The sequence below is a fragment of the Thamnophis elegans genome, chromosome 7, assembly GCF_009769535.1.
Source record: "Thamnophis elegans isolate rThaEle1 chromosome 7, rThaEle1.pri, whole genome shotgun sequence".
Classification (NCBI taxonomy): domain Eukaryota; kingdom Metazoa; phylum Chordata; class Lepidosauria; order Squamata; family Colubridae; genus Thamnophis; species Thamnophis elegans.
The window spans coordinates 38,552,722-38,570,368 of NC_045547.1; the positions used below are offsets into that span (position 1 = coordinate 38,552,722).

The window sequence follows — 17,647 nt, forward strand, 5'->3', positions numbered from 1 at the left end:
ATAATTGCCATAATAGAATGGTGTTGAAGTAATACCACATTTCAATATTTAGATTTCCAAACAGCTAGCAACAGAGCTTGATTCGGCACGTGTGCAAATTCTGCAGCTTCAGGGTATTCTTAAAGACAAAGATAAAAATGAACAACAGCTTCAATTGAAGGTAAAAGAATTGAAGGAATCTTTCGACCAGAAGAAAAAACAAAATGAGATACAACAAGCTGAATTAAAGACAGCCCTATTAGAAAAGGTAAATTCATATAATCTCTCAGTAACATTATATGCCATATTATGTCTGATGCAAGATATTTTGTTGCTTCATAATAATTTTATGTATATAATAATAATAACTTATGTTTCATAATAATTTTTGGCTGTGGCATCATATCAAAAGCATAATCTGTGGAGGCGTTTTTCCCTGCATATATAATTTATAGGCATGTGGAATAATTCTTCAGAGCAAGATATCCTAAGGAAGATCTGTTAACATGTTTAGTGCGTTGTTATACTTGGAAAATAATTTGCTGCTCAGTGGCAAATGTGAATTTAAATGAAATACTAATAAATTATGGAAACTAAGGATTCTTTAAGCCAATCTTTTATTACTATCTCACACTGGAATGATAAAAAATAGATTTTGACTTTCCTCTTTAGTAATTGAATATAAATAGTAAGTGTTCATTCTAATTTGCAGACAAATTAGACAAAATACATGTTTAGCATTCTAGCATGTAAAGTTTCTGTCTGCTTTTGTTCACCCATAGATTCATTAGATGATACAATTAGTCAGGGCTTCCCAAATGTTTGAATGCAATAGCATTTATATATGACCTTATTATCTGTTTTCTCAATTATCTTCCTGTGTATAAGAGAAATATATCTTATGAATGTATGTATTAGGCAGAACTGGAAAATAAATTGCAACAACAAATAACATTATCAGAACAAGTCCTTGCTGGGCAGAAGGAAAAAATAACAGAATTGCAGAAATGCCATAAAAAAGCTCAAGAAAATGTGGAAAAACTTCAACTAGATATTTATGGTAAAGAATCTGAAATCTTGGCTATCCGGCAAGACCTTAAGGTATATGACTATGTTTTGAGACTGTACATGTTTCTCTCAGTATGTATGCATTGTGTAAGTTAAAAGATTCTTTTGGTTAGGACTTAAGTGAAAAGTTGAAGCTAACAACATATTTCAAAGAAGAATCCTTGTACTTGCCCCAAATCCCTGTGTTTCATTTTTTTCTATTCAGTTGTAACTATTGCTCCATGTATTTTATTTTATGTATTCTATTTTATGTATCTATGTTATGTATTCTGTTCTGTTCTGTTCTGCTCTGCTCTACTCTCTATGTATTTTATTTTATGTATTCTCCATGTATTCTATTTTATTTTTCCTTGTCCCAAGTTTTCTAATTTTTTTTCTGTAAAAAAATGTTCAGGCCTTGTTAAAATATTTTAGCTTTGGACAACATGTCTCAGCCAATCACTGTGACCAACTCACCATGGTCAACTTGCCATGACCACTTAATGTCATGCTTACTTAGAAAAAGCAGCACATGGGGGAATATAACTTTAAAACAAACAGATTAAATGCAATGAGGATGGGAATGACTATATGAAGTGTTTAATTTTTATGTGTGAAAATAAGTGCTAGTGATAGTTTATGAGGCATTAATTGACATGGACATAGTAAGAGGTTTTTTTTTAGGTAAACACACAAACATGTATACTCACCCACAGCCAAGATTATATTGTGATGAAGCACCCATTGAATTGAAGAAGTAATGTAAAAAATAATAAATTTAGAATAGTAGGATTAACAGTATTGGCTAATGGCACCATCTGCTGGAAGATAGGTGAAAATAATAATTTTGATACAAGCTTTTCCATTACTTTCCTAGTAAAGTTGTAATATAGTTAAGACGATTGTTGAAGAAAGCTTGGAATTTGGAGTGTAATGTACATTTAAGCATTACAGGATATAATTAAAAAGTCCAGCAAGTAGCAATAGGGTTCATTCATTTGTAGCTTCTTTATGTATAAAGTGTCTCGATTAGTAGTTAAATGTAATTTAAAACCTTTGTTAAACTATTGTTTGTTATGTAAAATAAGGATCTGGTAGGAATTAAATTGTTGGGGCAAAGAGTATAAAGTTTTCTGTTCCTCACATCTCTTGACATATTTTTTCTTATTTCAGTTATAAACTCTCATCCTGAATCAGTTCTCCCATCACTCTTTTTCTGTCTAGGGCATGGGTGTCTAATATTTTCGCTTACCTGGGCTTCATGGAATGGAGAGGCATTGTCTTAGACTGCACATAAAATACATAGTTAATGTATATATAAATCACACAATAATTTTAAAAGTTTATGACTTTGTGAGGCCGCATTACGAGCTGTCCAGGGCTGGATGCAGCCATGAGTTGGAAAGGCCTAGTGTAGGAGAGAAGTATGCTGCGACAGTATACTTGCTGTTTGCTGTGCATGGTGAATTAATACAAGAATAAATATTTTATTGTGTAACCCAATTTCACTGATCAGAATTATAAAGACCTGGACTGAGAAAGAGTGAGTGACCCAAAGGTTTTTGATTTCTAAGGTGGGACTAGAACTTAACAGTCTCCTGGTTTCTAGGCCAACACCTTAACTACTACATCAAACTGGCCTCATTTTCAAAAGTTTAATTGTATTTTACTGATGGCAGATGGTCTAGGAACCTGTGAATGCAGGGAGGGTTTTCAAAAGTCTCAAATGAATGAATAAGAAAACATACCATTAGTACAGCATTTTTTTTCTTCCATTGCTGGTAGTTGTATTTTTGCGGACCATTTTTGTCAGCTGAAGTGATATATTCTTGTGATACTTTGCTAGCAGACCTTTAATGTAATTCATATAGGTGTTTTGTTCATCTTTCACCTAAAAGAACATTGTCAGTTGTAACTCATGAAGTAGCTCTGGAGTGTTAGTGATTCTTTGCTTTCAATTTAGGTTACAGAAGAGAAGCTGACTTTGGGTGAAGAAGAATTGATTTCTAATAGAAATCAAATTAGTAATCAAAATCAATTGATCAAAGAACTTAAGACAATAAGATCTGCACTGGAACAGGATGTATCCAAAAAAGAGAAGCAACTAAAAGAGCAAGAGAAGTTGTTACAGGAAATACAGAAAGATAAGGTAGTGTGTTTTTTAATCCTTTGAATAATATATAGAATAAATAGGATAGTATACATATCTATATCTACAATATAAGCGAAAAAATTATCTTTCATTTGAATTCCTTTGTTGAATTTGGAAGTAATGGTCATGTTTCAATACTAACTGTATTATGTTCATGTAATATAGAGTACTCAACTATTAATTGTATCTTGAAAGATGATTTTCTTGGCTATTAAGAATAGAATACTTTATTGGCCAAGTGTGATTAAACACACAAGGAATTTGTCTATGGTGCATAAGCTCTCAATGTACATGCAAAACAACAGTGGTGGTGATGATACTACTACTACTACTACTACTACTACTACTACTAATAATAATAATAATAATAATATAATGAAGGCAAAAATTCAACATGTTACCACCAACAGCAAATGTCGCCTCTGTAATGAGAAAGATGAGACAGTCGACCACTTGATCAGTGGGTGAAGCAAAATTTCACAAACTGACCACCTACAACGCCATGACCGCGTTGCTAAGATCATTCACTGGAAATTGTGCCAAAAGTTTGGATTTGAGTACAGCAAAAAAGCACTGGGAACATCAGGTTCAGAAGGGTTTAGCGAATGAGAAAGTCAAGATCTTGTGGGACTTCAGAATTCAGACTGACAGGCACTTGGTCCACAACACACCTGACATAACAATAGTTGAAATGAAAAAAAGTATGGTTCATTGACATTGCAATACCTGGAGATGCACAAATTGAAGATAAACAGCAAGAAAAAAATTACAAAGTACCGGGACTTGCAAATTGAAGTTGAGCGACTGTGGAAGAAGAAATTGTGTGTTGTCCCGATTGTAATTGGAGCCCTTGGAGCAATACCTAAAGCGCTACCTCGCTATTTGGAAATTTTAAATTTATCAGACTTGAACATTCTGATTCTACAAAAAACTACCCTACTTGGAACAGCCTATATCCTCCGATGTCACCTTAACAGTTCCTAGGTCCTTGGTTAGGACTTGAGCTGTTGAGCTACCAACCAGCCCCCAAGGCTGTGAATAATAATAATTAATAAATAATAATAATAATAATAATAATAATAATAATAATAATGGCCAATTAATTAAATGCAAAGAAAATGAAGCCTACAAATACTTAGGCATTCTGCAGTTGGATAACATCAAGCATGGAGAAGTAAAAACTATTGTCAGGCGAGAGTACACCAACAGAGGAAAATTTTAAAATCTAAATTGAATGGTGGAAATACAATCAAGGCCATAAATACCTGTGCAATACCAGTTATAAGATACACAGCTGGTATAGTTAACTGGACACAAGCTGATTTGGACCTTTTGGACCGAAAAACCAGGAAACTAATGACAATGCACTACAGTTTACATCCACGTGGTGATACTGAAAGATTATATCTGCCCCGAAAATCAGGTGGCAGAGGATTATTACAAGTGAAGCAAACAGTTGAAGAAGAAAAACATGCACTGGCTGATTATTTAAAAGAAAGTCAAGAACATCTATTAATCGAAGTAAAGAACAAAAATCTATTGAAGGTCCAACAGATGAAACAAGAATACAGAAAAGATGTGATAAAATCAAGAATGGAGAGTTGGCAGAACAAAGCACTGCATGGCCAATTTCTGGAAAAAATAAAAGATAAAGTGGACAGTGAACAAATTTGGTTATGGTTAACAGCAGGTACATTAAAGAAAGAAACAGAGTCACTAATCCTGGCTGCGGAAGAAGAAGCTATCCGCACAAATGCCATTAAGGCCAAAATCAAAAAATCCTCTGATGATGCCAAACGCAGACTTTGCAAAGAAGCTGATGAAATTGTTGATCACATACTCAGCTGCTGTAAAAAAATTGTGCAGACTGATTATAAATTGCGGCACAATTCAGTAGCACAAATGATCCATTGGAATTTGTGCAAAAATTATAATATTAAAACAGCAACAAACTGGTGGGAACATCAGCCTGAAAAAGTCACCGAAAATCAGATGGTCAAGATCTTGAAGGATTTCCGTATACAAACGGACAAAATACTGGCGCATAATATACCAGACATCACACTGGTTGAGAAAAATAAGGTCACAATCATAGACATCGCAATACCAGGTGATAGCAGGGTCGCCGAGAAGGAACATGAAAAAATTGCAAAATACCAGGACTTAAAAATCGAAATTCAATGACTATGGCACAAACCAGTAGTGGTAATTCCAGTGGTAATTGGCACACTGGGTGCTATTCCAAAAGCACTGGAATTACATTTAAAACAGTTAAATTGACAAAATCACCATCAGTCAAATGCAAAAAGCCACACTGCTTGGATCTGCACGCATATTATGAAAATACGTTACGACCTCCTAGGCCCCTGGGTGGGGCCCGACTAGTAACCAATGTCAAATCCGGTGAAACAACTGGCCGCTGTGATACAATTGTATAATAATAATAATATCAAAATTCAAAAGGTACTTGGTTGATACCTAGGATGCTGGCAGCAAACCGTATCAACCATTAGCACCAGTAGTGGTATTTGTAATGCATTTTTGAATGTTCAGTTGGCTGAGTTTCATGTTTAATGAATAAAATATATATCAACATAATAATAAGAGAAAGTAATGGAACAAACGAGAAGGATAAAAGCAATACAGCCATACTACTTAGCATCAATTCAGCAAGTGCTTCTTTAGCCTCCAGTCGCCAGTTGTATCAATTGTATAATTGTCTTTCTTTGAGTCAAGAGATTTATTTTTCTAATCTCAAAGCAGCAAATAGTAACATAATATCTTTGAAATTCAATTCAATAAATTATATAACATAAATAGCTAGGTTTATACAACATAAATAGCTAGCTAGTCCACGAAATAATCATATTTACCTCTTGGAAGAAGAAGTATAGTGTCTCCATTAAAAGAAAAAATTAAGAGATAACATTGGGATTAGTGGAAAATATAAATACAGTTATCCATTGATTTTATTGAATGCTGTTATTGAAAGTAGTACCTTATTTTTGAATAAATATGCATATTTATTAAGGAAGGAATATTTTAAATATACTTGTTGACTTTTTCTGAAGGATTTAAAAGAAAAAGATTTGTTTAATGAAAAATCGAAAACCTCAGAGCTCTATGACATAAATTGCAAGCAGGAAGAAGAAAATGTGAAACTAAAGGATGAAATTAGACTTGGCAAACAAGAGTTTGAGAAGGTATGTAAAGTCATAAACATTCCAAGTTTATCAGGATTATATTGCATAAGGCTTTGGAAAGTGCACATTAACATTGTTCCAGAACTGTGCTATAAGGCAGCCTAAATGCACTGAAGTGTGAACTTGGCTTTGAAATGAGCTTCTTTAACCTGCTGTTTTGATAAGTATTTTTTCAGCTCAGATGAATTCTTTCCTGCCTAAGTTTACAGATTTCCTAGTTGTTCATTTGTTTGTTTATTTAAAGCATTTATAGGCTGCCCTACTCAAAACTAATTGACTATGAATAGCACAATAAACCAGTAAAAAGATAATTAAAACAAAATAACACCAACTAAAATAAATATTACACCAACTATGTAAATATTAACAATTAATTGGCAATTAGGTATGATGTTCATTACACTCTTCCAAACTGTAGCTCTAATCATATTAACCACAAAACCTAAGCGTTTTCTTAGGTTTTCACTCCGTCTCTCGAGGGGTGTGCAAGATTGGGCCAACTGTATGCCATGGGAAAGAGGGAAGACATCATTTCAGAAGGTAGACACCACCACAGAAAAGGCACACTGCCTTGATCTCAAAAGGTGACATTGTTTCAGGGAGAAAATCAATGGCATGCCCACCGTTGAAAAAGGCATTTCTGCTAGTAACTCAGTCCTGTGTCATCTAGGGAGTTTTTTGGTGATAAGCAGTCCCTTGAAAAACTATAAGAAGCCAGTGTATCTCAAATCTAATGCTGACCATTTGGCACAAGTGGTAGCTTTCAGTTGATTTTCTAATTGATCTTCAAAGGCAGTATAGAGTATAGCGCATTGCAATATCCAACTGAGAGATGAATAAATTCAAGGAGGGCCTCACAATCTAGGAATCTAGCTGCAATAAGTGTAAAGAAGAAATTCTGCAAAGGGAAAGGCCTTACATTTTCAAGTATTGTTCATTAACATAACTCATTCATACATTCGTTTAATTGAATTATTTTTGTTTTGTTTTAATAGGAGATATCAAATCAAAAAGATGCCAAACAGCTGTTGATTAAACAGAAACTAGAACTACAGGAAAAGGTTGATAATTTTAGTACAGCTATGGAGCAAGAGAAGAAAAACCAGGAAGTCATGAAAGATCAGTGGAAGAAGAAAGAAGGGGAATTGAAGAAGAAATGTGCTGAGATTGAAACAAAACTGGTCAGTATGTTTTAGGAACAAATCCAGAGGTGTATCTCCATAATGAGTAAAGTGATTTGTGGAATGATTTGCAGAGCCAGAATGCATAATTTCATTATAAATGGAGAGATTCCAATATTCCCTTTTCTTCTTACTTTTTATATTATAGCCCGTGAGTAAAAGGCAAAATTGCTTATGGAATAGATAAAATACTGACGTACAATCAGTACTTTATCTATTTTATAGATACTTTGATTTAAGTATATGGAATCCTTGATATGTTACGGACTCAAAAATAAATTCTGGTAGGCTTTTCTAGGGAGCACTTGGTTTAAAGCAATATTTCTGCTACAAAGTTCATTTCATTGTGATACTGAATAATTGTGCATGAATTGAAGCAATAATGAATTCCAAGAAATAACTAATATTCTCCTTTAATTTCCTTGATTAATTATTCTTTCCACAGTGTACTGGCTTTTAAAAAGCCCTGCTCTCTAGTTTGGAAACTCTCTGAAACATTGTGGGAACTGTTAGTTACGGGTTAGTGAGTTAGAGGAAAAGCAATAAAATCAAACTTTTAATCTTCAGCTAGTTAATATTTTTGTTGGACAAAATCCCTTCTGTTTGGCAACTGAGGTTCCAAGCCAGTTATTTGCCCTATTAATTCATTTTTCTCCACAGAAAGGAACATGCATTTTTTAGGCTTTTCTTCAAAAATGTTACTTTCTTCGTAAAATGATACCCAAGCAGTCATTTGAGGTGTTTGAAGCATTATATTGAAATGTTTCTCTTCTTTTAGCAAGCTTTGATCAAGAAAAAAGATGAGCAGTGTAAAAGTCACGAAGAGGCTGAGTGTAAGCTAAATATGCAGATCACAGCACTGAATGAAAATCTAGGGACAGTGAAGAAAGAGTGGCAAAGTAGCCAAAGAAGGGCTAGTGAACTAGAAAAACAAATAGATGATCTGCGTGGAGAAATTGCAGTTCTCGAAGCTACTGTCCAGAACAATCAGGATGAGAGAAGAGTATTGCTGGAAAGGTAAGTTGATAAATATGTTTTCAAGTGGTTTATTTTAAATTAGGAAAGACATTCTTTCCATTCTTTATTATAAGTTGAACTTAGTGCTAAATCATATTTTTTCCACTTAAAAAAAATCCTATTAATTCCTATTAAGCTAAGCAAAACAGTAATAGCTAAATGCCAGCTAAAATTCATAATCTTAGGTTCAGCTTGATGATCGCATGACATTCTAAACTTTCTATATTGCACGTGATGTTTTTTATCTGTTGGTGTAGTTATATTTGCTGTGGCCCCGCTGCCGCCACCACCGCCATGCTCCGAGCATAACCAGCTTCCAAACTCTGGAGATCCGCTGCCGAGTCTTCTGGCAGCGGCCGCTCTGGGACTACGTTCAATGGTTGTGGGCTGGCTGCGGGAAGACTCTGTCCTACCAGACTCTTTCAACAGCCAGTCCACAACCATAGAGCGTAGTCCAAGAGCAGCGGCTGTCGGAAGATTCGGCAGTGGATCTCTGGAGTTTGGAAGCCGGTTATGCTCGGAGCATGGCGGCGGTGGTGGCAGTAGGGCTGCGGTGGTGGTAGTGGGGCCATAGTGGCGGCAGCGGCCTGGCCTGGCCCTGCAGGGAGAGCTGGGCATGGTGAGGCTGGGAGACATGCGAGCTGGAGGCAGAACAAGTGCTCGTGCCACCTCTCTTTCCAGCCGGGCAGAGTGCCATGCAGCTTAGTGCCTTTGAGAATATTACTGTGTCGGTGAGTAGCGCTCTGCCCAGCTGGAAAGAGGTGTTGCCGGGTGGCTGCTCGTGAGAGCAGCCTCCCACTCCAGCTGGGCACAGCATCACCGACCAACATAGCGGTATCCCAAAGGCGTCAAGCATTGTGAGTGCCTTGCTCACCCCCGGCTCCTGCGGCTTTGTGGCTTTGTGATATCGCTAGATTGGTGAGTGGCACTCTGCCTGGCTGGAGGGGAGGTTGTCCAGGGAGCTTATTATTGGGGGAGGGCGTATATTTTTGCCCTCAGGAAAAATATGGCATGGCCTTATTATCAGGACATGTCGTAATTTCGGGGAAACATGGTAGAAAGAATATAGAGTGGTTTGTTGGTTTATTGCATTCCACCTCTGCATTTGTTTCATTATAAAGAGAATAGATGATAGATACCTGAGACTGTGTTAAAATATTTCATCTCTGTGGAAATTTCTGCATTTTTTGCTGCAGTCAACCATTTTTGTATAATTACAATTAACAAATGGGACAGTGTTCTTATAACAGCTCAATGCTATTTATTTATTCATGACATAATTATCAGGATAATCTTATTATACCCAGTTGATGAATATGGTTTCCCTCCTTTAGTGTTTAAAATATTATTCACTTATGTACTATCCTCTTCACAGGTGCCTTAAAAGCGAAGGAGAAATTGAAAAACTTCAAAGCAAAGTCATGGATGCACGAAGAAAACTTGATGATACAACTGCAGCCATGCAGGAGCTGGGGAGAGAGAACCAGTCACTGCAGGTATTTCATTTTATGCTGAAAGGTAGTAATTGGTAATTTAAAGTTAGTATTATTGTTCAAATTACCTAGATAAATAAGTAAGCAACATACCTGATCAAGATAAGATGATCTGGTTGGGTTGGCTTCTACTGGTCTAACAATCACTGGCCTTGGATGTAGAATAATCTGAGTATATGGAGTGGCAGGGGGAAAGGGAATAATTCTCAAGTTTTAACAGTCTGAATTTTGATTACATAGTTTTCATATAATTTGAAGTTTTGATTTAATATTTACATGATATTTATTTCTTAAATTTTTGCATAGATCAAACATACGCAAGCATTAAATAGGAAATGGGCTGAAGACAATGAAGTTCAGAATTGCATGGCTTGTGGAAAAGGTTTTTCTGTAACAATAAGAAGGGTATGTATGTATGGGGATATATCATGAAGCTTATTTTCATAAAGTGAAATGATATGTGTTAATAAAGTTAAATTAAGAAATAATCTCATATATCCTATTTCTTTGATAGTATGGGAAAATGTATTCAAAATACTGTATATATTTTCTTTTGGACCCAGTTATGTGAGAGGTTTGTTAACAATGCCAAGTTTTCACTTGCTTTCATTTAAACTTGATGAGAGCACCTGCTTAGCCTGGATAGTAATATATTTCTCTCTTGTTAATATAATATATTTCTCTCTTGTTAATATAATAATTACTGCATGTAATATAACTGGAAATGGATGATTGTGATCTTAGAAATAGGAACATTTTATGAAAATACAAACATTTTAAATATATTTCATGTGTATTTTAACAAAATTAGCATAATATTTTTTTCAGAAATGTTTGCTACTTCCAATGCTACATAGGAAAGATAAAATATTTCTTATTACTGGTTAAACTTTAAATACTGTTGCTTGGTTGTTTTTGAACTATGTCTGTTCACTGAAATATACAACAATATATGTGTATATAGATACCGTATTTTTTGGAGTTTAAGACGCACCTTTCCCCCCCTAAAAGAGGGTGAAAATTTGGGTGCGTCTTATACACTGAATATAACCCCAACCACCCACCGGTCCCCACCCTTTGGCCTCTGCCTTCCAGCAATTTACCTCTTTGCAGCAAACAGAAAATGGAGGCTGGTGCTGAAATTGAAAGTGAAACTTGCTGTTTGCTACAACAAGGCAAATTGCTGGGAGGCAGAGGCAGATTTTTTTCTTCTTCTAATCAGGCTAAACTGAAATAGGCTGTTTGCTGTTTGCTGCAAGGAGGTACTTTAAGTCAATAACTATAAATGCCTATTGAATATTCAAATTATTAGACATATTTTTTAAAGACTGCTATATTATTATTCTAGGCAACTTAACAAAGAAGCTTTTTAAAATAAATGCTTGATCTGAAGCGGCCCAGTGCTATTGTATCTTCTTTTAAATAGCAGAAAATAATGTATACTTCCAGAAAGCCACATCAATTTTAACAGCATCTGTACAAGTATAGTCTGAAATGTAACACCATAAGCAGTGTATATCTTCTGTACTGTTTGCTGTTTGGTGCAAAAAGGCAAATTGCTGGGAGGCAGAGGTAGATTTTCCCCTCCGTCCCTTGTTTTCCTCCCCAAAAGCTAGGTGCATCTTCTACTTCGGAGCATCTAATACTCTGAAAAATATGGTAACTTATGCAGTCCAGTGTCGTCCTAATGAAGAAATACATTTTAGTAGAAAACCCGGAATATACTGACTGTAACGTTTTAAATTTATCCCATGCAATACAGCCACTTCTCTTTTTCTGACTAATTAGGTTAGTGATCATTCTCAAATACAGTTGTAATAAATGGTAATAAACAATCATTTTCTGAGCAATGTGTGCATCTGTGATTAAATTTTGTATGCTTGATAGCAAAACTCTTGGTATAAAACTGATTTAAGATCTGATCAGTTTCACGCAGTAGTGGTGGGAAGGTTCTAACAGACTAATTAAGATTACAGAACTATCACTTGCACTTACTTTTAGGGAATTGCTGCACTGCAGAAAAAAGGCAGGCTAGGAAGAGGAAGTTTGTTTAAGCAATCTCTTCACCTTGCAAGGGAGTTAAAAAAAAGGCAGAGGAGGAATCTGAATGACACAGTAGCAATCAGTGATTTTCTTTTTTTTTTTAAAATATATTTTATTCATTTTTCACATTCCATTTGCAATCACTTATATACAGGGTATTTACTATAAAAAAGGGGAAAAAAAGGAGATAAAACGAACAAAAAAAGGAAACACAACTCATCATTCGCAACCCCACCTAACCCTTCCATCCTCCATACACCCCATCTACCCCCTCCAACTTTCCTTTCTCCCTCTAACACTCCCCTCCTACTTCCCTTTCCCCTCAAGCCTTCCTTCTCCCCTTACTCCCCACACACCCTCCTTACATTCCCCTTACTCCTTCCTTACTCCTCCCTCTTCTTTCCCTCTACCTCCCTCCTTGGTGTATGCCTTTATTCGAGTGTTGTTTGATCTGATAAAAGTAAAATGAACCAAGGAAAAAAAAATAAAAGAAAAAAAAAGAACCACCGTATATAAATACATTCTTGTTCTTATTAAGACTATGTTAACACCCCCCCACCCCCCCCCCACAAATCCCCATCCCTAATCCTCCCGACTTCCCAGGGCCCACACCTGGCACTACCTTCTATCTAAAATATCTTGTATACATATGGATTAAAAAATAAAAGTAATATGTCAAAAGAAAGAAAAACAGAAAAAAAGAAGAGAGAAAAGAAAAAAGAAAAGAAAAAAAGAAAAAAAAAGAAACCACTCTTTGTGTTGATCTCAGCCCCCCATCTTTATCTATGCTTAAATAGTATAAATCATTCTATCTATATTTTATTCTCGTCTCTTACTTCTTTGCTATTTACCCCAACCTTCTGTAGACTCTCCCGTTCCTCTTCCTAAACCTTATGATCCCTTCCGATAAAATTTAAACAACGTGGTTCATGCCACATATTCAAATTACTTTGCAGAAGAGTAATCAAGCATTCCCTTCTAGTAAAATTTAAGCAGCGTAAATGATCTTTCCTAACCTCCTTTTCAAACAGTAATTCAAAATAATCTAGCCAAGCTTCCCCTTCTTAGTAAAGTTAAGCAGCGTAGATCAAATATTACTTTACACAGAAATCAACTTCTATCTTAAGATAATTCCAACCGACTTTCTCTTCTAATAGGATTTAAATAACGTAGTTCATTCCACATGCATTTTACCCTCATCCCTTACTTGTCTGATATTTACCACTATCAAGTTTATGCTAACATTTGTTTAAAATCTAACTCAAAGCAATTTCAACCAACTTTCCCTTCTAATAAAAATTAAATAGCATGGATCATTCCACATATTCAAATAATACTTTCAGCAAGAGTCAGTTAACCTTCTGTTTTAAAATAGTCCCTTCTAACAAAGTTTAAACAACATAAATCATTCCGCATTCTTTTTACACCTATCTTAAGATAATCCCAACCGGCTTTCTGTTCTAATAAGCTTTAAACAACATAAATCATTCCACATATATTTTACCCTCATCCCTTGCTTGTCTAATGTTTACCACTATCAAATTTATGCTAACGTTAATTTAAAATCTAGCTCAAAGTAGTTTCACCCAGCTTTCCCTTCTGATAAGAATTAGTCCGCTTTTTCTACCGGAGAGAGGTCTCAAACCCCCATTCAGTCCTTAACTTTGGCGAATATTTTGAAATGTCTAAATTCTCGATCTCCGTTTTTCTGCTTCTCCGAGGGAGGAAAGGCTACCCCCTCCATCTTGCAGCCACATGGCCTGCCGCTTGCCTTCTTCCGCTTGTCTCTCCTCTCTTCCAAGTGAGTCAGGAAGTCCCGCCTTCAAAGTCCTACAGTAGAAATCTTGAGCCTCCGAAACAGAGTTAAGACGAAATCTTTGATTCTCAAATGTAACCGTGATGCCGGCAGGGGCCTCCCATCTGTATCGAATCTGTTGACTCCTAAGCTCTTTAGTTAAAAAGGTGTAGTCCCTTCTTGCTTTCAACATCTGGAAAGGTATATCTTTGAAGACAATCAGGTCCTGGTCATCAACTCGGAGACTGTTGTTATGAAACTTTTGCACAATCGCGTTTCTAGATTCTTTTGTAGAGAAATGTATAATTATATCCCTCGGGAGCTGTCGCTGTTCCGCTATCAATGAGTTCTGGCGATAGATTTTCCGAATCTGCCAATCAAAATTAAGTCCCGGGCTTCCCACCGCATGGCTGAAGGCTTCAGCAAAGGTCTGTTTCAGATTCTCTTGCTCCTTTTCACGGAATCCTCTGACTCTTATTGCAAATGCCTTCCTATTAAAATTTATCATCATAAGCTGTTGTTCAGTGTCTCTAATTTTTTGTTGTAAAATTTGAATATTGGTAGTCAAATTAAAATTAGCCTTCTCCAAACTTTCCAATTTGTTCTCTATTTCAGCAGAATAATCTGACAGGGCAGACACGGCTGCAAACGTATTCGCCTTCATTTGATTAACTTTAGACTTTAAATCATCATATAGTTCCAATACAAATTCCTTAATTTCTTGTTTAAAATCATTAAACATTTTAAAGAAATATTCCTGTGTTAAAAGTTCTCCAGTAGAAGGCATAGGAGACAAAGGCTGTGGTTCCAGTAAAAATTCTTTAAATTCTTTAGACACATTTGTAGCAAGGCGCTTCTTTGACCTGGGTGCCATAATAAATAAACAAGTAAGCAGCGCTTTGCTCCCCTCTGTTTCCAAAGAAGAAGAGTTTATCTTGTTAAGGAGCGGTCTGCAGGAAGGTAAAACCGGCTAAGTATATCCACTATCAATCATCCACGGAGAGAAATCGCCATTTTGAAATCCATTTAGACAAAGAAGTCTCTAAGACAAATGGTGCTGGTATTTAAGATAGTAATAAAAACATAAATCTCACAGGGGTGGGACCCGCCCGTATCAATTCTAGCTTGAAAAAAACTTTGTTTTGTCCTGGGGGGGGCTAGCCTGTCTGGGGCTGCCAAAAAAAAAAGGCAGCTGAGAAGAACTGGCTGGAGATAAAAGCTCCGCTCCGGCTGGATCTAATCTCTATCCACAGCCAAAAAAAGAAAAAGGCTGTGGCTTACGAATAGACCCTAGCCTACAGAGCTACTCCCTGCCCCTTTCTTAGCCAAAAAGGGGTGCTATCTATGATCTTATTTAGATATACAGACCAGATCTCTGAGGAGCTCGGTGGAGCCCTCCTCGGCAACAGGCCACGCCCCCAGGAAGTCCAGCAATCAGTGATTTTCATAGCAGCTCTTTTGCTGTCTCACACATTTCCGTAGAAACCATTTTGTTTCATTACCAAGTCATTGGAGTGGACTAAGGTTGCTGAATGAGGAGACATGTTCTTCTAAAAATAGTATACATACTTGGTTATTTAATCTGCTCCACTAGTAATTCAGTGTTTTAAAATATTGTAGATCGGGTTGTACAATATTAAATCATGGTTAGCAAGTTTAGACTTGCATGCTCACCTTTACTTTCCTTGCAAACTATATTTAATTATTATTTATTCTAAACCAAAGCTAATTGTTGCATCAAAAATATCCCTGTATGGTTTTATGCTTGATGTTTAGTCCTGATTTGAAAGGCAAGCATTCAAGCCTTAATGTAATGTGATTTAACTAATTTTGGTTTAATGTGTTTTTTGAATATAGTTATTGAGGCTTAATAAAGCATGGCTCATGTCTTAGTTTAGGAATAGATGCTCTTTGATAGTGAGATTGGCAAACATACATATTTAGTAAATAATAATACTGGCTTCTATTTTAGCAATGAAGTTTATATATGCCCTTTGTTCATAACTTTTCTTTTTTTGTTTTTCAGCACCATTGCAGACAGTGTGGAAATATTTTCTGTGCTGAGTGTTCCACAAAGAATGCCTTAACTCCTTCTTCTAAGAAACCTGTTCGTGTCTGTGATACTTGTTTCAATGATCTACAAGGATAATTACTCACAACTCTTACATGTTATGCTAGAGTAAAATTTCTGTTATGCACTTCGTATAATACTCAGACTACTACTTTGGGTGGGCACCGATTGTAACAATTGACAAAATTATAGTATAGTGTTTAACTGCTAAAGTCAAACAATTGTACTTCTTGTGAAGTTGAAATTATCTGTGACTTATTTGGTTTTGGTCAGAGAGCTTCTGTGTCAAGTTTATAAGTCTCCAATGACTTGTAAATAAAATTGAAATAGAGGAATTATAATGTATTTTTAATCCTAATTTGTTGGTTCAGAAACAACTCCTTTAAAACAGTTTTGCAGGGATTTTGTGTTTCAATTATTGCTGCATAAGTATAACTTAATGATTGTTTAGAAATGCATAAGGTATTAATAGCCTCAAACAAGCAGCTTTTCATTTCTATTCTTTTTTCCTCTTTATTCTTCTTAATTTTTTACTGTGAGTTCCTTTTTATGTTTATGTCTAGTTGAGTGGAAGTTGCCTTGAACTCTCAAGATTGTCAAGCTGTTTTTCTATAGTATCACTGTACAATATATGTCAAAGAAAATGAAAAGCAATCCCAATACTTTAGTGTAGATCTGATATTTCTTCTCTAAGAATATGCTGCATCCTGTTGGGCTACATCATCTTTGATATGCAAATCCTATGCTCCTTTACATTTTTTTGTACTATTTAAATATGTTTGCACTGTTCTCTCTATCTTATTCACAAGAAATATTGCCTGGAAGATCCAAGCATAGCAAATTCTGGTACTGAAAAATACATACCGTATTTTTCGGAGTATAAGACGCACATTTTTACTCCAAAAAAGAGGGTGAAAATCTGGGTGTGTCTTATACTCCGAATGTAGCGGCTGAGTCATCTGAAAAAGGGGCAAGTGAAGCGGGTGCTGCAGAGATTGTGATGGTTGGAAAGGAGAGACATTTTGCTTTTGGGGCTCCCGCTCTGCTCTGCTCCCGGGAGGACCCAGGTGGTGGTGGTGGTAGCAGCGGCTCCTCACATTGCTGGGGAGTGAAATCATTGTGGCCATTGTCTCCCCTGAGCTACCCGCCGAATCTCTGAGGCACCTTTCACTTGCAGGAGGAGGAGGGTGAGGGCGGAGTAACTGGAAAAGAAAGCCGAGCTTGGAACCTGCCGAAAACTGCTGCCTGAAAAGCACGCCTTTCTTTCCCAGTTACTCAAAGGCTTTGGTTTAAGGAGGTGCTGCTTTAAGCCGCCCTCCTCCTTCTCCTGCAAACAAAAGATGCCTCAGAGATGCTAGATTTCTCAGAACGCTAGATTTGGAAGTTAAAAACCTGGAATGGGGTACCATCAACCTTGATTCAAAGACTTTGGTTCCTGAGATCTCTGAGTTGCCACCCAAAACCTGGTACCGCGATCTCTGCAGCACCCGCTTTACCTGCTCCTTTGCGGTTCCAGGCGTCAGAGATTGTGGGATGGAAAGGAAACTTCGGAATGCGGCAGCTGCCAGGCTCCAGGAATATGGCACTCCTGTATTCCGACGTTCCCTTTTCATCCCATGCTTCTTCCATTAGCCAAAATCCCGACAATGCAAATAGCAATTTTCCG

General features: G+C 36.4%; 1 protein-coding gene across 1 annotated transcript in view; it reads left to right on the top strand.

The window, feature by feature from the left end:
• The window catches only part of EEA1 (early endosome antigen 1), a 65,811-nt gene extending 48,164 nt beyond the window's left edge, over positions 1-17,647 (top strand). The window contains exons 21-29 of the mRNA XM_032220646.1: positions 53-247; positions 898-1,080; positions 2,990-3,175; positions 6,250-6,381; positions 7,377-7,562; positions 8,341-8,579; positions 9,955-10,075; positions 10,379-10,477; positions 15,937-17,647. Coding sequence (XP_032076537.1) covers positions 53-247; positions 898-1,080; positions 2,990-3,175; positions 6,250-6,381; positions 7,377-7,562; positions 8,341-8,579; positions 9,955-10,075; positions 10,379-10,477; positions 15,937-16,059 — 1,464 coding nt within the window. The 3' untranslated portion in view covers positions 16,060-17,647. The remainder of the gene's footprint in view (positions 1-52; positions 248-897; positions 1,081-2,989; positions 3,176-6,249; positions 6,382-7,376; positions 7,563-8,340; positions 8,580-9,954; positions 10,076-10,378; positions 10,478-15,936) is intronic.